Genomic DNA, 22,487 nt, shown 5'->3' with positions numbered 1-22,487 from the left:
TAAAGTTTGAGACTGAAAGACTGAAATTTGTATTTGGTCAAGTATATTTCCCCTCTTAATTGGCGTTTCTTAAAAAATTAACTTTAATGCATGGGTTTTAATAAATATAGTTTACTTTAACAGAAAATGTAATTTTTATCAGTGATATCCATGAGATTTAAGGGAGGGTAAAATTGAAGATTCCTTTTAACAAAAAGAAAATGTTTCCAGCTCTAACATTTTCTGATATGTGTGTATATATAGATATAGATATAGATATGTGTATGTGCATTCAGAAAGTATTCAGACCCCTTGACCTTTTCCACATTTTGTTACGTTACAGCCTTATTTTAAAATTGATTAAGTTCATTTTTTTAAAATCATCAATCTACATACTATAACCCAGAATGAAGAAGTGTAAACAGGTGTTTAGTGTGTATGTGCTGGAGGAACTGTGCAAAGAAATGGACAGACAGCATTTTGGGTACCTTCAAACTGGAGAGGAAGGGAGATAGCTGGTATAGAGTGTTGAGATGCTAACATATGATGATCGTTTGATGGCACTGGGCCTGTACTCACTGGATTTTAGAAGAATGATGGGGGACCTAATTGAATGGTACTGAATAGTGAAAGGCTTGGATAGAGTGGATGTGGAGAGGATGTTTCCACTTGTGGGAGTCTCGGACTAGAGGTCATAGCCTCAGAATTAAAGGATGTTACTTTAGGAAGGAGATGAGGAGGAATTTCTTTAGTCAGAGGGTGGCGAATCTGTGGAATTCTTTGCCACAGGAGGCTGTGGAGGCCAAGTCAATGGATATTTTTAAGGCAGAGATAGATAGATTCTTGATTAGTACAGGTGTCAGGGGTTATGGAGTTAGGAGGGAGAGATAGATCAGCCATGATTGAATGGCGTAGAGTTGATGGGCCAAATGGCCAAATTCTGCTCCTATTCCTTATGAGAGGGTAGGGGTGGGGTAAGAACTGGCAAGTGATGGGTTCATTCAGATGAGGAAGGGTTAATTGCCAGGTGAGTTTAGTCAGGGAGAGATGGGTGGAGGTGGTAACCATAGTTGTAGTTGAAGTGAAGTTGAAGTGGAGAAGGCAAGGATGAAGATGTGGAACCAGAGGGAGGCTTAGTTGTCAGAAGAAGTGGGTAGAGTTGTTGGCAGAAGAGGTGGGCAGAGGATTGGTGGGAATGAAAATGGGGTACGAGGAGAAGGAATGGGTGGGAGATGTGCATATGGAGGATGGGAAAGCAACTTGGTGATGGGAGCAGGCCTTGTGGAAAGAAACATGCATGGGGAGGAGTAGACTGGGTAGATGAGGAGGTGAGTTGGTTAAATGCAATTGGAAAATTCAATGTTCATACTGTTGAGTTGTAGGATACCTTAGCAGAATATCTGCTGCTATCCTTCTAGTTTGTGTGTGGCCTCTGGTAATGGATGAAGAGGACAAAAAGGTTGATTTGGGAAGGGGAATGGCTAGCAACCAGAAGCTCCAGCAGGCCATTGCAGGCAGAGTGTGAAGGTTTGACGAAGCATGTGCCTATTCTACACGAAGATGGGGGGCAAAATCATGTGTTTCATTTATATAACATCTACTGATATTAGATGTCACATTAGATGACGTACACTAAATGGAAGATATTTGCAAGCACAAAAAAATAAATTGCCAAGAGTCTGGTAAACATGCAGTGTTCAAAAATGAATGTGTTTTCAGAGCTTCTCTATTGTAATTTATTTTAGCACAGTGCTGAAGGAAGATATTAATGCACTCAAACTGAATCCTCTGATATGAAGATTTGAATGCATTTGGGACCCTTTATTCAAATATTTTAATTTTATTGTCTTTTTATTATTAACTACTGAAATATAAAAACTTACACTCACTCGGGCTGACTTTTGAGAGTTAATAAACTTAACAAGTTGACCACTTTTAACGGTATAATTCTATGTGTAATTAGTTTTTGTTTGTATTTACTTTTAGAGCTCTGGCCAACCTCACCCTTTTGAAACCTTGATGGAGCTTGTGTCACGAGGCCGTGCACTCCCAGTAAATCTGCATCCACTTCCTCGACTTGAGTCCCTGTTTGAAGAGGCTGAGAGTTGGAAAGACCGTGCAGCTAACATTTTTCTGACTAAGAACTCTAATTGCTCCCTTTATGAAGTAAGCAACGTTACAATACATTATTCATGTTCTTTATTCAGTATTGTAATGTATGAATATGATTCAATGGTCATTTATTGTCGGTGAAATTCATTTTTATATTCGGTGCAAGTATCACTCTACATAAGCACTTGGATACATCTTTGATAAGCATCTCATATACAGTACAAGTGTGTGGTAGTACACTGAAATAATATACAGAGTCACCGTATTTTGGCAACATTTTCACGTCCCGGTTGTTGTAAGTGCCGGATTTTTCTGGCCAAACCATGACGGCCCGTAGTCCCGATGGCATTGCAGTGTCGGTCTGGCTAGGCATAGTCATGGTGTCCTCCATCACTACTCCACCACTGTAGGCCGTGGCCTCTTGGAGCGACACTCGGTCCAGCCACACCCCAGGCAGTTGCAAGACATCCAGCGACCCACTCCACCATCGAGGTACTGCAATGCCTCCCGCAGCCGGTCTGCTTACCCTCCCTCCTCTCTGGGTGGGCCAGCCAGGTCTGTTATCGGGTTTGCTGCTGCACGCTAGGATCAACCTTCTGCCATGAGAGGTGATCGGTCTTGCTCCTATTGACTGCAATCGCTGATTCTCTCCTCTACGGTATTCCAGTCTTTGGGGGACAAACGTGATGGGCTCGGCGGCTTCCTCCCTACAGGCCATGTGGCCCGCCGGATGCTGGTGGTTCTGTCTGCAGCTTGCTAGAATTCTTTCACCACATTGCCTGCTGGTTTTCTCCTGGCAATATTACTGAAAAGCAATCTTTTATCTATTCATTTTTCAGGATCTGGATATCAATTGAGAGGCCAGCATATATTACTATTGGTCTACCCGATATATGTCTTGAATCTTGTATACCTCTTATCGGATTACCCCTCACTCTCTTTTGCTCTAGTAGAAACAAATCCAACATTCAGTTTCTCTCCCGTTGCTCTAGTCCACGAATTTCCTCTGCACTGGCTCCAGCACATCCTCATCCTTCCGTTAGCTCCCCTATATTCTATGTTTTGGCCTATGAAGCCACATGCTGCATTTACCACCCTATCTACGTGTTGTCACTTTCAGGAAACTCGGGACTTGGGGACCCAAGTCTTTCTGCTTATTAACATTCCTTCGTGCTCTACTATGTACATGTGCTAACCCTATTTAAACTAAATGCATCACCTGCCATTGTTGGGATTAGATTTCAAATACTAATGCTCTGCCCAACTGTTTTGTATCCAGCTGCAGCCTTGGAAAACTTTCCGTGCTATTCAAAAACTAGCCATTTTCATGTCACATACAAACTTAGTAATCATACCTCTTACATTCACATCCAAGTTGCTAATATATATTGCAGATAACAAGGCATGCAGCATCATTATTTATGGTACAGACTTCTATTAAGAAAAGCATCCTTCTGTCACTATCTTTTGCCCCTCTGGCGCAAATGATGATATCGTTTAAGTGATTTCGCGATTGGATTTTGGCAGAGGGTCAGGCTATATGATTGGCTAGGGCAGGAGAGTGCAATGGGGGCAAATGTCAGTTAGAGAATTGGGGGCATGAGGCCAGAGGATATCAGCAGTGGGAGAAGGGTGGCACAGTTACTGTAGTAGCACTGGAAGGTAGATGGATAACGTGGACATTTTTCAGTCACATTTTCCAGGCCCTCTAATGCTTAAATTATGCTTTAAATATCTGCATATTTCAGCTTCAGTATTCAGTTTCTGTGTGTGGTAAAACATTGTGCAAGTGAAGTCAGGTAACATTGCATGCCATTTAACATATATGCATAGTGCAGTAACAGAAGTTGCAACCATCAAGTTCTTGTGCAACACCTCCCTGATCTGTCCTGGGTCCAGAACATTGATGCAATCACAAAATGCCTTTGATTCCTCAGCATGTTACCGAATACTCTTATCAAACTTCCACAAGTATGTGGTGGAGAGTTTATTGATTTGTTGCATCAGGGCTTGGTGTGGAAATTCAGAACAAAGCAGGATTCAGAAAAAAGCAGGATTCAGAAAGTACAATACAATACGGTTTTATTCGTCACATTGCACATAAAGTGCAAGTTAAATGAATTTGCCAGCAGCGGTACAATGAGAAAGAACACACAAAATCACAATAAAAATTTAACACAAACATCCACCACAGCATTCATCGCTGTGGTGGAAGGCACAAAAATTGGCCAGTCCTCCTCCATTTTCCCCCGTGGTAGGGACCTCAACCCTCCGCAGTCGCCGCTGTGGGCGTCCAGATGAATGAAAGTTAAAGTAAGTCCTGAATCGGTGCCTGGCTCATCATAGAGTCTGACCTCCCGTCATCAAAAGGATTACGAGGACCTGCCTCAAAAAGACAGCTGATATCACCAAAGACCCACATCACTGGCCATGCTCTCTTCTCTGTATAACCATTACCAAGAAGATACAAGAACTTGAGAATTGTTACTTCCAGGTTCAAGAACAGCTTCTTCCCATGTCCTTGGACTACCCAGCACAACCATAACCACAACCCTATCTCAGCACTGCACCAATACAAACTTTGCACTGCTACGGTTGCTATGTGTATTTTGGGTTTTGCACTACCAAAGTCTTGTTTACCTATAATAACTGTAATTCATTGTTTATAAAATGTTTTCATTGTGCCTTATGTGCCTGTAGAGCTGCTGCAAGTAAGAACTTAATTGTTCTGGTTCATATCTGATGCATATGAAAATAAACATAACTTTCTACTCCAATCTAAAAATTACTGTACAGAGCAAAATATAATGTGGGTAGTTTCAATGCTATTGAGCACCAGACCTGCCTGCTTGGTTTAGAGTTTGATTTAGAGTTTGACCTTGTGTAGCAATTTGATGTAAATCTTCAAAAATATGGGATATTTAACACTGTTGAATAATCTTTGAGATTTTGATAATAGTCGATCATTAGAGTCTTATTCTGATAATTGAAGTTTGAATCCTTCTCTCATTGTTGTATTGCTGCTAAATTAAGTTTTTATGTTTGTTAATTTAGGTGTTGTGTCCCAGGTCAGACACTTGTGCAACTGGACTGAAGAAGAGAGCCAAGAAATCAAAAGAGCATTTGCAGAATGGAAAATGGAAAAGTCCAAAGCTGGAAAATGTAAGTAATGTTGGTCAGTGAGTGCAGGTAGATGGGACTAGGGGAGAATAAGTGTTCGGCACGGACTAGAAGGGCCAAGATGGCCTGTTTCCGTGCTGTAATTGTTATATGGTTATATGGTGTTGTTGACGGTGGCCTTTTGTGTGTAGAGTTGCTGCCTTACAGCGCCAGAGACCTGGATTCTATCCTGACTACGGGTGCTGTCTGTATGGAGTTTTACGGATGTAGAAAAAGTACTAGATGAGTACTTTCGACCTGTATTCATCAAGGAGAAGAACAGTAAAATCATTCGGGAGATACTAATATGCTAGGGCGGTTTGAGATCAAGAAGGAGATGGTTTTGGGATGTTGAAGAGTATTTGAGGTGGACAAATTCCCACGGCCTAATAGGATCTATCCTAGGTTATTGAGAGTCAAAAGAGGAGATTGCAGGGCTTTGACGAAGATCTTTATATCTTCTCTGGTGGTCAGAATTGGTCATTTTAAAAAATTTGTTTAAGAAAGTAGAGAGATTCTAAGAAATATCGGGAGGAACAGGGTTCTGACTATCCTATCTATGCCGTTCATAATTTTACATACTTTTATAAGGTTTTTCCTCAGCCTCTGTCATTCCAGAGAAAACAGTCCATCTTTATCTAACACCTCCTTATACCTAATATCTTCAAGTCAAGTCACATTTATTTATATAGCACATTTAAAAAAACAACTCTCATTGGCCAAGGTACTTTACATTTGTTATAAGAATAGTATAAACAAACAAACTACATACATATATACATATAACCCTCGCTCAGTGGATGTCAGGAAAGGCTTGGGAGTATAGATAAGATTTTAGTCTTGACTTAAAGGAGACGATGGAGGGGGCAGTTCTGATGGGAAGGGGGATGCTGTTCCACAGTCTAGGAGCTGCAACTGCAAAGGCGCGGTCGCCCCTAAGCTTATGCCTAGACCGCGGGATATTCAGCAGCCCCATGTCGGACGATCTGAGGGACCTGGAGGTGGAGTGGTGGGTGAGAAGACTTTTAATGTAGGAGGGGGCAAGCCCATTGAGGGCTTTGTAGACATAGAGGAGGGTCTTGAAATATATACGGAACCGCACAGGGAGCCTAACAAAGGCAACAATCTGGTAAACCTTTTATGCACCCTCTCCAAACCTTCTACATCCTTCCTGCAATGGATTCACCAGAACTGCATTCAGTACTCCAAATACAGTCCAACCAAAGCCCTATAAGGTTGCAAAATGATTTCCTGACTTTTATACACAGTGCCCCGACTGATGAAGGCAAATATATCTTATGTCTTCTTCACCATTATCTACTTGCGCTGCCATTTTCGGGGAGCTTTAGACTTAGACTAGATCCATTTGTAAGTCAATGCTGTTAACAGTCGTGCCATTAATAATATACTATAGTTATATAATTTCCTTTTACATTTGACCCTCCAAAAGACGCAAGTAATTCATTTCAGAATGATTTCCCTCAGTAAGACCCCTATATTAACCCCCCTCTGATTCAGGGACTTCTGTGGTCAGGTTGATATAATTGGGGGTCCTCTGTTTATCCAGGTATTCCCATATTTGAAAATTGAGATTTTTCGTAGCCTTGGATCTTTTGTGGAGTTGGTAATAATAATTCCAGCAAAGAGCTGGAGTAGGTGCAATGGCTAAGGAGATCCTTTATACAATACTTTGGTTTCTTTGGTACTGTGCAGTGCCATAAAATTACTTTGTTGTGCAGTTAGTACCCAGGAATGGGAGGAGTTCCCTTTATTATCATGTTTTTGATTGAAAAATTGGAATCTAAATGTAGAGAATGGTGTAAATATTCAGCAGGTCAAACAGCATCAGTGGAGAGAGAATCAGAGGTCATCAACCTGAAACTAACTCTTTATCTGTATATTGATGTTGCCTGGCCAATGTAACATAAGAAACGGGAACAAGAGCAGACAAATCCATGCTCTGCTCTTCATTAAGATCATGGCTAATCTAATCTTGGCCTTAACATTGTTTTCCCCTCTCTCCACCTATGCCTCTTGAGTCTGTTATAATTCAAATGTACATTAATCTTCTTTTTGTATATTTTCAATTATGATGGGTCTGCAGTGCTCTCTAGTAGAAAATTGTAAAGATTCATGATCCTCAGAAGAAATTTGTGAGCTCCAGTTTCATGTATATTTCTATCAAAATATATCCTGCTAATCCCCCTCAATCTAGTGTTCAATGCGAGTACCTATCATTCTTCTATAATCTAATGTGTATAGGCCCAAATTGCTCGCTAACTCTTTATACATCAATCCCTTTGTCCCAGTAATTACCCCAATTAAACTTGTCTCACCATCTACAATGTAACTATATCATTCTCTAAATATGGGGGCAATAACTGCACAATTTTCCTAGTACAGCCTGTCAAGTTGGATCTAAATTATATACTTTTATATTTCATATTCTCGCAATAAAAGACAACATTCCATTGGCTTTCACAATTACTTGTTATATCTAACATTTTGCAATCCAAGTACCAGACTTCCCCATCCCATTTTGCATCTCTCTCCATGTAGTTATTAATGTGCTTTTTCTTTCATTCTTCCAATGTGGATAACCTCATGTTTCCTCACATTTGTAATTTATTTGCCCACACTTAATTTATCTAATTTTGCTGGCTCTTGACTTGACATGGTAATCCAACTATTTTTGTTTTGTCAGTAAATCTGACTATGGTGTAATCTGTCCCTGTCAAATCATTAATATAGATTGTTTTCCATCACTTGCAGTTTTAAATTTGGTTGTAATGCTGGGGCATGTTAACTAAATTTATTTTAGTTCATTGCTGTTAACATAGCTAATGTTTGGGGAAATATCTTATTGGCATAGTGTCATATAACTTTGCAAATATAATTTATTTTTCTGATTTATAGATGGAAACTTTCAATGACGCCAGGCTGAAAGAAATGGAATCCTTTCGTTCCCTCCAAGCAACAAACTCCAGAAAGTACCTTTCTGATACAGAGTGCATTGAAATCAAAATGTGTGTTTGTCAGAATGGTCCATCAGGCTCCATGCTGCAGTGTGAGCTTTGCAAAGACTGGTTCCACAGCCACTGTGTCTCAGTTGCTAGTGGTTGCCATGAGGAGCTGCCATGGCTCTGCCCACTCTGTCTGCGATCAGAAAAGCCATCCTTTGAAAAAATCATCCCACTCCTCTCAACACTGCAAAAGATTCCTGTAAGACTGCCAGAGGGTGAAGCACTAAATTATATTTTTGAACGAGCTATGAACTGGCAGCATCGGGCAAAGCAGCTTCTTGACACAGAGGAACTACATTTGGCCCTTATCACCTCACAAGTAGCAACCCAACCTTGGCCAGGTATTACAAAACAAATGGCTGCTACTGAATTAGAGAAACAAGTAGCTGAATGCAATTTGCAGGTAGGTCACAACTACTTTTTAATTCAACTTCCCTTTCCCAAGAAATGAAATTACTATTTTTCTTAATAGCAACTTCCTTAATAGAAAAATTGACATCTTGAGTTCTTGTGGGTCATTGTCTTTCTAGCTACCTGCAGCAGAATTCATTTTAAGTTTAAAGATGCTAATTGTTACATATTTCAATCCTTGCTTCTCTTAATTGCTATTAAGGTGAAAGACTAAACACAAAATTGCATGTAATGATTTTGATAATACCAAACTCAGATTTTAAAAGCTTAAATATTTGCAAATATGCTGGGCTCCATTATTGGAAGCCTGCAGTGAAAAAATGGTGTGCCCACTTTGATTTCGATACATAAGAAAAAAAACATATTTCCAAATTCAGAGGAACAATACATTTAAAGCAACTCTCTGTATAGAATTGATAAAATTTACAACTTTTAAAAATGTTACTTTTTACAATGCTCATGGAGCTCATTTGACATATTTGGTCTAGTCAGGATCCCAGTGGAAAATTGCCATCAGTTATATTTCCCTAATCCCTATTTCCTTGAACAGTACTGTAAAAAACATTCGAGCATAAAGACTATGTTGCACATTCCAGTTAAACTGATTAACTCTGCCTGCGTGTGATCCATGTCCCTCCATTGCTTAGTCATGCTCCTCTCTAAAAGTCGCTTAAATACTGTTATATTGGACCACCACACCTATCTGTTTAAAAAAAAAAAAAAAATCTCCTTTAAACTTTGCTTTCTCACCCCAAGGATATGCCATCTGGTCTTTGATCTATGCACCTGTTGATCTATGCAGAGCCAATTCTGAATCCCAATGACAAAATCACCGTGGATCCCTTGCATATTTATCTTCAGGATTGGGCTACATAAGGGAGTTTATCAAATGCTTACTAAAATCTATGTAGATAACATCCACTACCCTCATTGATCATCTTTCTGGAAAAACAGGCTCAAATACATAAGACGGCCTCCTTTGGGTAAAACTATGCAGCTTGTCTTCCAAATATGAGTTAAAAGAATCCTCTACATTAGCTCCCCCACCACTGACATGAGGCTCACTGGCCTATTATTTTCTCTACTTCCTTTCTTAAACAAGGGAACAACATTCGCTACTCTCCCATACTCCGGGACCTCGTCAGTGACTAGAGAAGATACATAGATGTTCATGAAGGCCCCTGGATACGCCGCTCTTGTCCCTATCAATAACCTGGTATCGATCCCATCAGGCCCTGGGGATATACCCATTTTAATGCTCTTCATAAGGAATAGGAGTAGAATTAGGTCATTCGGCCCATCAACTCTACTCCCCCATTCAATCATGGCTGATCTATCTCTCCCTCCTAACCCCATTCTCCTGCCTTCTCCTCATAACCTCTGACACCTGTACTAATCAAGAATCTATCCATCTCTCGGCCGTGAAAATATCCACTTTCTATGACTTGACCTCCACAGCCTTCTATGGCAAAGAATTCTACAGATTCCCCACCCTCTGACTAAAGTAATGTCTCCATCTCCTTCCTAAAACAACATCCTTTGATTCTGAGGCTATGACCTCTAGTTCTAGACTCTTCCACTGGTGGAAACATTCTCTCCACATCCACACTATCCAAGCCTTTCACTACTCTGTATGTTTCAATGAGATCCCCCATCATTCTTCTAAACTACAGCAAGTACAGGCCCAGTGCCGACAAATGCTCATCATAGGTTAACCTACTCATTCCTGGGATCATTCTTGCAAACCTCATCTGGAACCTCTCCAGTGCCAGCACATCCTTCCTCTGATATGATGCACAAAATTGCTCAATATTCCAAATGCGACCTTACCAGGGTGGGATAACACAGAACTACTATGAATGTGTAATCCACCGTTGCCGTGGACATGGTGGGCCACAGGGCCTGTTTCCATGCTGTATCTCTAAATTAACTAGTTATGGATTTTTCACGTATGACTTGGAATTTTCTGGTTGTGGTGAATGTCTGTGCATGAATCGGATATCCATCTAATAAAGCTATTGCTCATTTGCCAACGTCATCAAACCAATCAATAAAATGGTTTCAATTTACCAATTTGATAATTTGACTGAGCATTTCTCTTTTTTAGTATAGTTATTCTCATTCTTTGGTGGAAATTATTATTCATTTAATACACATTTCAACCATTATTTCTTATCCCAGAAGCTGTGTTTAATCTATCATCCCATTTTTTTTCTCTTCCCCATCTTTGACACGTTAACCAATTGAAATAGATTTATTTTATTCATGGATGAAATGTATTCATGGATTTCATTTCTCTTATCTATTCAGATGAATTCAGATGCAGAAGAGATTAAGTTTTATACTGCAGTTTGCAATAGGAATGAATCGGAAGAAGAGAAGACAGAAGATTCCAGATCTTTATGGCGGAAGTGCATCCCAGCCCAAGGTTTGTAATTGTATATTTAACTTGCAGTGGAGTTGCAGCTTACTTTTCATTAAAGCTCTTCTATGAAAAATAATTTATTTTGATGAAGGCTGTTTTCTCTTTATCTTCCTGCAAAGGTGCGCAATTATATATGGAACTAGACCAAGTGCAGACCCGTTGGGTCTGTTTCCCCAATGGCGTTTGCGGGGGGGGGTGGCGGGGGAGGGGGGGGGGGGGGCTGTGGCATCACACTCACATTTACCACCCCCCAAACACACAGGTGGGGGGAGGGGGAATGAGAAGCTTACAAAAATGCAGACCTTGTTGCAATCAGTGGTAATCATGTGTAGAGGATATATTTCTGGGAAGTGAAAGGCAACAGTTTATCTCTGATTAACATACGTTACCTCATGGTTCTTAAATTGCACAAATGATTTTTCACACATTACCTGGAAAAACAAAAGGAAATCGAGTGCAAAAGTTAAAATTATTGTCACATCATCTAGTAATGTCTCAACAAGAAGACTCACTGTAATTGGATGACTATCCATTGCTTAGTATAAAGTCCCAAACTGACCCATTTCTAGCCCAAAGGATGGAAATTTCCATTTGATAATTAGTAGACATGAAGTATTAATTATTAATGAAAATGTTCAAAAATCGGACAAAACTTTGAAATAAAAACGACTGTCTTTCGCTGATGACGTCACAATGGATCTGCGTGCCTGCTGTCTTCCATGCGTTGCGAGTGACGTCACCCTCCCACCTCTCGCTACCCCCCTACCTCCTCCCCCCGTTATTCAAAAGACGCAGCCCTCCCCCCCACTCTCAGTTGCGCAGTTGGGGGCTATGGATGAGTGCTGGAATATTGTGTTGGGGGAACGGGTGAGTGGTGGAATATTGCGTTGGGTGACCAGGCCTTCCGTGGGGGCTATGGGTGAGTGGTGGAATATTGCGTTGAGGGACCAAGCCTCCCGTATGCTGAGCCTCTTGCTGTTTGTTATCTATAATCATATATCATATCTATATATTTAGAAGTCTGATCTTGGATGTGTGTGTATTTATTTGTTGTTTGTGTATAATCACATCTCGAAAACACGACGCGCTAAATGTAACATTTTTACATGTTTTGGTAGAGATTTTTCCTGTGGAGTCCGAAATCGCCTTATCTGAAAATTTCGTGCTTTATTTCACGAGTTATTACTGAATATGTTCAAAAAACTTTAATTTAAAAACAACTGTCTTTCTCTGATGTCACAATGGGCCTGCATGCCTTTTTCCTCGAGTGACGTCACCCCCCCCCCCCCCCCCCCCCCCCCCCGGTTATTCAAAAGACGCAGCCGGAGATGAAGTCGAGCCCTGCACTGAAGCCGCTGAACTCGCAGTCCTTTGGTCACCACTGCCAGAGATGAAGTCGGTCCTTGCACTGAAGACGTATCCCGCTCTGTGCCTCTGTGCCCCGCTCTGGGCCTCTGTGCCCCGCTCTGGGCTTCTGCACTCTCTTTCTCTCTCTTTCTCTACCCCCCCTCCCTCTCTAGCCCCGCCTGCGAGTTGGGGGCTATGCGTGAGTGGATCGGGCGGGGATGGGGTAAAAGAAGCATATGAATAATATTAACATAATATCAAGGGGGTGGTTAGTGTGTGTGTGGGGTGGTTAGTGCGTGTGTGTGGGAAGTGGTTAATGTGTGTGATGCCACAGGCTGCCCCTCCCCCCCCCCCCCCCCCCCCCCCCCCCCCCCATATACCAACTCCACGGAGGACGATGACAGATCCTCCTCGGGTTCCATCCTCTGCGACGTATCCACTGGTCAGCCGAGGCCTATCGTTCCGGCGGACTGGCGCCGCCACGTCTTTGAGGTGATCCATGGGCTGGCCCACCCATCCATCCGGGCCACGATCGCTATGGTGGCCGCAAGGTTTTTCTTCCTGCGTTTTGCAATGGAACAGTCATTTAGTGTAGCGGGGGATTCAAAGGAGTCCAGCCAAAAGCTAATCGGACACGAGTTGCGTGCACTACACGTGTTTATTCTCTCCAATACAGCTCCCTACTCCTCCCAGGTCACGGGCGTCGCCCGGCTTTAAATACCAACTCGGGTACCGACCCAGTGACTAGCGCCTCACACACCAAGATGCTGCCCTCCAGTGCCAATGGTTTGTTGTGTGCTTGGGTTGCCACCAGGTGCCGCCACAATACGAGAAATATATAGAGATCAGTGATAGCTATCATGCATTTGGTTGGCTGAAGGGAATGTTTTTGTTCAATGTCACTGATTCTGAGTTAACTAAACATAGTTTGCCTTTAACAAAGCCATGCTGCTTTTCTCCCAACTGTGTGTTAATCATGACTGTAATTGTTGCTTCTGGCACTTTCCCCACCACCAAGGTTAAACTGACTGGTCCGTACTGACTGTTCCACGCACCCAATTTGAAGCAAGTTTGTAACCATTGCAGTTTTCAATATTTGTAGGCTGGTGCACCATTCCAAACCTACACATTTGAAGGATTATGGCCACAGCCTCACCATTTTACTCCTCTCCAATCTGACGTGCCTCCCATTATCATGCTTTTCCCTGATAACATTAACTCTATTTTTCTTCTCACTGATGTTTTTCTGTTTTTATCACAGTTCAATTTTGCTTGCCAAGTTTTGAATTCTCTGACATCCCATTGAAATTGACTTTTCTCCCGTTTTCATTGTGGCATGAATTGGTCTATGTCATTTTAATTGCAATTCTTGTATTTAGTATCTTTTTCATACAATAATTGGTGTACCTAGACGATTCCCCAGTGATCATAAAGTGAACTGCTGGAGAAATTCCCTACACAAATGAATTTCTCCAGGTAATTTTTTTTTTTGTTCAGGATTCCTGAATCTGCTGTCTCATATAATTACCTGATTATACTTGCTTCACTTTGCCTGGCTCATTTTCTAAAACCAAGTGCAAAGATACTGGCTTCGTTGCTAGATAAGAAATGTGCTAATCAATAAGGTTTTCAGAAGATAGACACAAAATGCTGGAGGGGCTCATCAGGGCAAGCTATGGGTGATGATTTAGGTCGGGACCCTTCTTCAGACTGAGAGTCAGGGGAGAGGGAGACAGAGATAGATATAGAAACATAGAAAATAAGTGCAGGAGGAGGCCATTTGGTCCTTCGAGCTAGCATCGCCATTCATTGTGATCATGGCTGATCGTCCCCTATCAATATCTCGTGCCTGCCTTCTCCCCGTATCCCTTCGACTCCACTAGCCCCTAGAGCTCTATCTAACTCTCTTAAAACCATCCAGTGACTTGGCCTCCACTGCCCTCTGTGGCAGGGAACTCCATAAATTCACAACTCTCTGGGTGAAAAAGTTTTTTCCCACCTCCGTCTTAAATGACCTCCCCTTTATTCTAAGACTGTGGCCCCTGGTTCTGGACTCGCCCAACATTGGGAACATTTTTTCCTGCATCTAGCTTGACCAGTCCTTTTATAATTGTATATGTTTCTATAAGATACCCCCTCATCCTTCTAAACTCCAGTGAATACAAGCCTAGTCTTTTCAATCTTTTCTCATATGACAGTCCCGCCATCCCATGAATCAATCTCGTGTACCTACGCTGCACTGCCTCAATCACAAGGATGTCCTTCCTCAAATTAGGAGACCAAAACTGTACACAATACTCCAGATGTGGTCTCACCAGAGCCCAACAACTGCAGAAGAACCTCTTTACTCCTATACTGAAATCCTCCTGTTATGAAGGCCAACATTCCATTAGCTTTCTTCACTGCCTGCTGTACCTGTAAGCCAACTTTCAGTGACCGGTGTACAATGACGCCCAGGTCTCGCTGCACCTCTCCCTTACCTAACCTAACCCCATTGAGATAATAATCTACCCCATTGTTTTTGCCGCCATATAGATGGGTAAGGTCTGAAAATGAGACATCAAAGGGGACGAAGCTCAAGGAAAACGTAGAATAGATCATTGTTAGCTAGGGAAAGGTGAGAACAAAGCATACAAAAATAAAATGTAAACAGAGGGACTGGTCGGAGAACTAGGATGGGGGGAAATGTAGAGAGAGAGAGAGACTCCTCTGTTTCCATCCTAGTCCATGTTTAGATTGTTGACCTCTACCATTTTCTTTGTTGCTTATTTTCATCTACAATTTCCTTGCAAAACTTTGGATTAATATTATTCTCTTATGCATATAGAATGGTCCCTGTAGTTTTCAAATGGATAAATCCTGTCCTCGATTATTCCAGAAATCTCCCAGTGGCACAGCAGTAAAGCCGTTGCATCATAGCACCAGAGACCCAAGCCTGATCCTGACAAAGGGAGCTGTCTGTGTGGAGTTTGTTTCTCCGTGTGGTTAATTAGCTTCTATAACTTGAAGTGTGTAGGAGGTGGATGACAAAGAGCATAATATAGAACTAGTGTACCGGGGTGGGGTAAATCGATAGGTGGCGTGCAGTTGGTGGGCCAAAGGACCTGTTTCCACATATACTCAACTAAAATATTCTCAATCAATCTGAGCGATCCCATGATACAAAAATGAGTGGTTTTGCAGATAGTGAAGATGGTTGTGAAAGATTGCAGCAGGATCTGGACTGATTGGCCAGTTGGGCAGAGGAATGATTGATGGCATTTAATAGAGAAGTGTGAGGTGTTGCATTTTGGGACGTTGAACAAGGGCAGGACCTACACAGTAATGGTAGGCCTCTGGGTAGTAATAGACAATAGGTCCCGGAATAGGCCATTCGGCCCTTCGAGCCAGCACCGCCATTCAATGTGAGCATGGCTGATCATCCCCAATCAGTACCCCGTTCCTGCCTTCTCCCCATATCCCCTGACTCCGCTATTTTTAAGAGTCCTATCTTGCTCTCTCTTGAAAGCATCCAGAGAACCGGCCTCCACCGCCCTCTGAGGCAGAGAATTCCACAGACTCGCCACTCTCTGTGAGAAAAAGTGTTTCCTCGTCTACGTTCTAAATGGCTTACTCCTTATTCTTAAACTGTGGCCCCATGATCACATTGAATGGTGGTGCTGGTTCGAAGGGCCGAATGGCCTACTCCTGCACCTATTGTCTATTGTCTAAGTGCAGGCCAGTGAGACTAATGTCTAAGTCTAAATGTCTAAGTGCAGGCCAGCTACAGAATAATCAGCCTCTTACCCATTCATATAGTCACAGTATTAATGTGGCTGGTCTACCTCAGTTTATGATTACTCATGATACTCCAGGATGTTGATGGTGGGTTATTTGGAAATGGTAATGTCATTACTGTCAAGGATGGGAGAACAGACTCTTATTTTATCAGGATTGGTCATTGCCTGGCACATATGGGCCACAAACATAATATACTGCTTATCAGCCCATGCCTGAACGCTGTCTAAGATTTTTATGTATGCTGGTATTCATTTGCTAAGGAGTTGCAAATTGATTTGATTATTGTCTTATATAGCGCCTTGAGTATTAGAAAGGCGCTATATAAATCCCATCCATTATTATTATTATTATTATTGTGCAAATCATCAACAAGCATCCATGCTTCTGATCCTGCAATATAAGGGAAGTTAATTGATGAAGTAGCTAATATAGTTGGCTCTAGGCCAATAAACTCCTGCAGCCATGTCCAGGCACTGTGATGATTGATCTCTAACAGTCTTGGATACTTCAATTTGCAACATTTGATTTCCAATTTTGAATGGTGGACAATTAAAAGCCTAATGAAAGAAAGTTCTGGAAGCGGACAACTCTATCCTTAACAATGGCTGCGCCTATTGCCTTTGATTATATTTGATTGGGGGGAAAAATGAACGTGAATTCCAGCCAAATTTATATTCGGATCAAAGACTGTTTATAACCAAAAGATACCAAGTGGTTTATTGGACATCTTGGTCAACCCCTATGGTGTTAAAACTTCAATTCCAATTGAATTGCTCACAACACTTGATTTTGAGTAAGGCATTGACTGCAATAGTTGTCTTTTATTTGATACCAACATGTTATCAGTCACAAATCAGTGGTTGATGTATATATCTTTTGTCAATTGTTTTATTTTACAGGACAAATTTGATAGAACAGTGTTACTTGGGGAAACTTGTCTCATCTGAAAATATTTTTAGACTGTCTTTGGAATAAGGAACTTGCTGTCACAAACTTTTAACTCTTCCAGGGCTGTGCCTGTCTGATGATGTGACAGCCCAACTTGAAGAACTGATGATGGAGGGTCTATTAATGCAGGTCACTCTACCCGAGATGCAACACATTTACCAGATCGTATGGCTAACTCAGTCCCCTGTGGTAGAAGATCACCAGCAACAATCTGAACGACTGAGCTATGAACCATTGGATGTTATGCAATGTCTTACGGAGGCCTGTGATGCTTCTACAGCTGAGGTATGGAACTGCAAACATTTGCAGCAGAAATATGTTGTGGAATTCGACTTGCATTTACTTCTAAAGCATACATGCTTGGTGTCAATTGGCAACTACTATTTCTAATATTTTTGTTGAATAATAATATCTATGGCTGCTACAGTCTACAAGGAGCATGCAAGATCTTAGCTCAATAATATTATTGTATATTTTGCTTTTGCCTGTCTTTGATTAATTATGTATCAACGTAATGTAAACTGAGGGAGCTGGAAATCGGAGCTACGAAAGTTGAGCAGAACTTTGATAGTGGTGTACAAGATCATGACAAGTTCAGATATATAGGTAACAAAGGTAAATGGAAATAAGCTGTTTTGAATAACCTTTGCAAGCAAATGATTTGGGGGTTGTGATAAAGTCATTTGAGTTAGAATAAGCCTTTTAAATGAAAGGTAAATGGACATTTAATGAAAGAAAATTTGGGGGTGTAATGGCAAAATGTGTGAATGGGTCTGATGTAATTGGTTTTGAAAGAACTAGTGAACACTCGTTGAGTCAAGCGGCTCCTGTACTATGAGAATGCGATTGTATATTTTGCCACCGTCTGGTATAATGCACCAGCATCATTTCTATTTGCTTCCAACAGTTTGTTTACTTAAATTTTCTTCATTGAAGGACATTCTCACTTGCTATGTACACTTGCACCATGACCACCTCTCTACAACCCCCCCCCCCCCCCCCCCCCCCACCACACCCACCAGTGAGAACATGCAAACCACACAGACCGCACTTGATGTCAGGATTGAACCCAGGTCTCTAGTCCATCAATTTATGAGGTCATGGATCTCCTGATGGATATATTTATTTGTGCCACGTTGAACACGTGAGACGCAGAGGATTCTAAAGCCAGAGTGCAAAGGTTCAAGGCGAGAGAACCTGGAAGGACCCCAGGGGAACTTCCTGCCCAGAGGTTAGATCGCATTTGGAAAGAGCTGCCAGAGGAAGGTGCAAAGCATATGGGATTATGACCTGTAAAAGATTTTGCGTGACTAGGAGGGTCACCGGCCAAATGCAGGCAAATGGGACCAACCCAGTATGCCAACCTGGTCAGAATAGACCAGGTGGGCCGAAGGATCCACAGCTCCCTGACTCTACAACATTTAATTCATTGACTCCTGTGCCTTTGCTGCTGTTGGGCAGCCCCATGCTTGGCTGTGATCCTCGGTGAAGACCCTGTCCAGGTACCGAACATCCCTGAAGCCGACTCCCCTCAAATGCCCCCAATATCTCTCAAACAGGGAAATGACAGCAGATGGTCCTTTTGCTTATCTGAGACGGTAATCTGTGTTCTGTTTCAGGATGAAGATTGCTGTTTTAAACCAGTGAAAAGAGAAGGAAACTGTGAAAGGAAAAAGAGACGAATTGAAAAAGATGGCTCAATGGGTGAAAAAAGAGAAAAATTGAAAAGATTAAGCACCCCTAAACAAAGAGGGCTCAAATTAACCCAAGAGAAATTAAAAGATCTGAGTTTTGGAAGTCTCGAGGCAGACAAATGTTTTGAATTTCCACACCCAACAGAAGAACCATTGGTGATAATGGAATCTCCATATTCCGAGCCAGAGGACTCCGAAGATGAGGATGCAATCTGCCCTGCGCAAAGCTGCTATCAACCAGAGGGGGATGAGGTCAGTATTCATTTTTTCAGCTTTTGCAGGCACATGGTGAATACATGTTTTGCTGGAGACGGTATATTGTGGAAAATGAGGAACAGAAGCATAGTTAAAGTGTAAATTTGTTTTAATCTAAGATTAACTTCAAGAAGTTCATTGAGCTGATGCCTGGGTTGTATGGTTTACAAATGAAAATTAAATGCAGTGTTTTTAAAAAGAAATAATGAATTTTACTTTTATTTTATAACCTTGCAACCCAGACATCAACTCAATTAACTAATTCAAAGAAGGCACTTATATATTCTCGTTGTTTTCCAGTGTCTTTTTTTTCTCCTTTTCTCACCCTACTTTTCCTCATCCTGTTTGCGTGTCACATACTTTCACTCGGACTTCATCTGGGTGCAATATGCAAATATGGAGGTTGGACACATAAAACATATCACTTTTAAATAAGAACTTTCATTCTCATTAATTGCTTTTGATTTTCCAGTGAGAAGAAGAAAAAGAAACTGAAAAGTCCCATTTATCTCAAAATGGAGATGTGCGATTGTGACCCCAGGGCAAAATAAAGACCGTTTGATGTTTCTGGTTGCTGGAAGAGAATTTAGAAGCCAGTAACAGATCATTATGTAGAGAAATGAATATTATGTAATAGGATTCAATGTAAAAATTGAAAAACGAATTTAAGAGTTTAACTTGGTGCTGATCTGATAAAAGGCTCATTGTTTGACTTCTGAAAGTTGAGAAAATAATGCATTGGATGCATTGCTGGGTTTTTTTCATGAAAGTACATGCATGTTCAGCCACAGCTGATCATTTTTGTCCTTGCGCATTTATCAGCCATATGCATGACCAGTATTGTTTCTGCCTCACAACTATCCTTAAGAAATAAAGTGAGTCTGTGCCTGGGGAAACAGTCATACCTACCAAAGCCACGAACCATCAGATACATTGATTCTGAAATACTATCCATCCAACTAATGAAATATGTAATAATGCTGTTTGGATTCTGGCAATAAGTGTCTTTCGCAGCAACAACAATGAAACGAACGCATTGAAAAATTACCTCAACATCTCAAAATTTAGTGTAAAACATCTTATTAATTTAGAAATATGTACCCTATAACTTTGGGTGCAGGTTCCAAGGTTTTTTTTAATTTGAAGTTCATTCTCCCCATGACACCTTGTTTTAAAATTCTTACCGTTTCCTTCTAATCCTTCCATGCACATGCTGCTCCCTGTTTCTGTACAGTTCAGCAGCTCTCTAACTTTGCCAAGTCCCTTTAAGATATTTCAGGTGCGTATCTCTGTCAGCACTTCTGATTTAATAGTTCCATTGCTGTTGGTTTTCTTTCACCAAGAATTCACTCCTAAAACGTGTCTATCTCACCACTTTTTCCTTAGAAACCTGTTTCTTTGACCTCAACCCATTAATCATACATCGGTGAGACTAAGCGGAGGTTGGGCGATCGTTTCGCCGAACACCTCCGCTCAGTCCACAATAACCTACCTGAACTCCCGGTGGCTCAGCATTTCAACTCCCCCTCCCATTCCCAATCCGACCTCTCTGTCCTGGGTCTCCTCCATTGCCAGAGTGAGCAAAACCGGAAATTGGAGGAACAGCACCTCATATTCCGCCTGGGTTGCTTGCGTCCGGATGGCATGAACATTGAATTCTCCCAATTTTGCTACCCCTTGCTGTCTCCTCCCCCTCCTTAACCCTCGAGCTGTCTCCTCCCACCCCCCCGCCCTCGGGCTCCCCCTCATCCCTTTTTCCTTCCTTCTCCCCCCCACCCCCCATCAGTCTGAAGAAGGGTTTCGGCCCGAAACGTCACCTATTTCCTTCGCTCCATAGATGCTGCTGCACCCACTGAGTTTCTCCAGCATTTTTGTGTACCTTCGATCTTCCAGCATCTGCAGTTCCTTCTTGAACAATCATACATCTTTGTGTCACTTTGCTTCAATCTTTTGTTTGATAATACCCATGTAGTATTTTTTTTGCTAAATTAAATAGATATTGCTGTGATTGTTGTGAAGAAATTGTATACGCCTTTTTATATCTCTTATAATATTGAAATGAAGCTCTTGTCCATGTTCAATTTAAATTTTGCTTGCCTCTCCTGGGGCAGAAAAGAGGGCTCATCCATTTGATCTCAGCCAAATTTAAAATGAGCTATTCCCCATCAAAAAGGAGCCATTTTAAGCGAATGTGAATACATACATTTGTGTAGACATTTTCATGGCAATACCCCATTAAAGGATATGGTTTTGTCTTCACTAAATTCATCTTTTTCCAATAAAACACAGATGTAAATAAAAAATGTAGTTTTGATATGTAGTTGTGGTAAAAGTTTCTTCCTTTTGTGTAGGTTGACTGGGTCCAATGTGATGGTAGCTGCAACCAGTGGTTTCATCAGATCTGTGTTGGCGTGTCCTCAGAAACAGCAGAAAAGGAGGACTATATCTGTGTCAACTGTACTGTAAGAGACCAGATCGACAGGAATCAGATTGGCCAGGGCTAGCCTTGGGCACAATGGTGGCAAATCAAAGATTCCACCAGAAGCAGTGGATTTGATAGCTCTACAGCCCACAAATGGTGCTATATCTCTACTCATGGGATCATCTACGAGGACTCTCAAACTTTTTCCACCTTTGTATCTTCTCATTCTTGTATGATCTTTTTGTCTGTTGTTGTGAAAATGTATGATGCTGACTACACCCCAGGACTTTCTACCCATTATGAAATCTATTGGCTCTTTTTAAATAGTGCATACTTCCTTTACCTCAGTTTGAGATTTCCCTGAAAACATACCCAGCCTCATTGGGTCTTAAGGACCTCCAGTCACCAAAAAAATACTATTTTTCTTGGGACCCTCTGTTTAGTACAGGCATCTTTATCTTAAAGAGCGATTCTGACTTGTTTTGTAGGTTAGTTTTATTTATCTGAGCAATAACAGATTTGTGAGTTAAAGGGCCAGACATGGTTTTCTGAGAGTGTTGGTTATTGTACAGAATGGAGGTGTTTAAGTTCCTTGTGGCAGGGGAATATTAGAGATAGACAATGGACCCAGGTCTGTAAACTTACTGCCTTCGCTGTACTTTGGCTTTTTTTGGTAGCTTGTATCTAATGTTAAAGTCTCCTTTGTGAAATAAACCTTTGGTTACAAATGAGCATTTTAGACTGTAATTTGTTATGCACCACTTAAATTTCTGAACCAGGGACAGTCTTTCACAATTTTTGCATCAATCTGATAGAGACTAAGTGGCTTTCTTCAGATCTCAGTGAAACCTTCACCTTAGAGTGGATGTGGAACCGTGTCTGGGATATTGTTGAAGTATTGGAGGGTATTGGCAGAAACTTGGGAACAGGTC

At 41.4% G+C, this 22,487-nt stretch overlaps 1 protein-coding gene across 2 annotated transcripts in view; it reads left to right on the top strand.

Annotated features, from left to right (window-relative positions):
- kdm5b (lysine demethylase 5B) overlaps nt 1-22,287 on the top strand; it is a 109,289-nt gene extending 87,002 nt beyond the window's left edge. Inside the window, exons 21-27 of one of the 2 annotated variants that reach the window (XM_033042666.1) lie at nt 1,966-2,145; nt 5,146-5,253; nt 8,167-8,676; nt 10,995-11,112; nt 17,246-17,469; nt 18,804-19,130; nt 21,485-22,287. In XM_033042666.1, the coding sequence (XP_032898557.1) occupies nt 1,966-2,145; nt 5,146-5,253; nt 8,167-8,676; nt 10,995-11,112; nt 17,246-17,469; nt 18,804-19,130; nt 21,485-21,637 (1,620 nt within the window). In that variant the 3' untranslated portion in view covers nt 21,638-22,287. Of the gene's footprint in view, nt 1-1,965; nt 2,146-5,145; nt 5,254-8,166; nt 8,677-10,994; nt 11,113-17,245; nt 17,470-18,803; nt 19,131-19,605; nt 20,652-21,484 lie in introns of those variants that run through there. The other variant, XM_033042668.1, reaches the window with a different exon arrangement.
- Nucleotides 22,288-22,487: the final 200 nt, after the last annotated feature.

This window comes from Amblyraja radiata, chromosome 24 (genome assembly GCF_010909765.2).
Source record: "Amblyraja radiata isolate CabotCenter1 chromosome 24, sAmbRad1.1.pri, whole genome shotgun sequence".
Lineage (NCBI taxonomy): Eukaryota > Metazoa > Chordata > Chondrichthyes > Rajiformes > Rajidae > Amblyraja > Amblyraja radiata.
The sequence above is the reverse complement of the archived record's forward strand: the minus strand, read 5'-3'. Positions and strand labels throughout refer to the sequence as shown.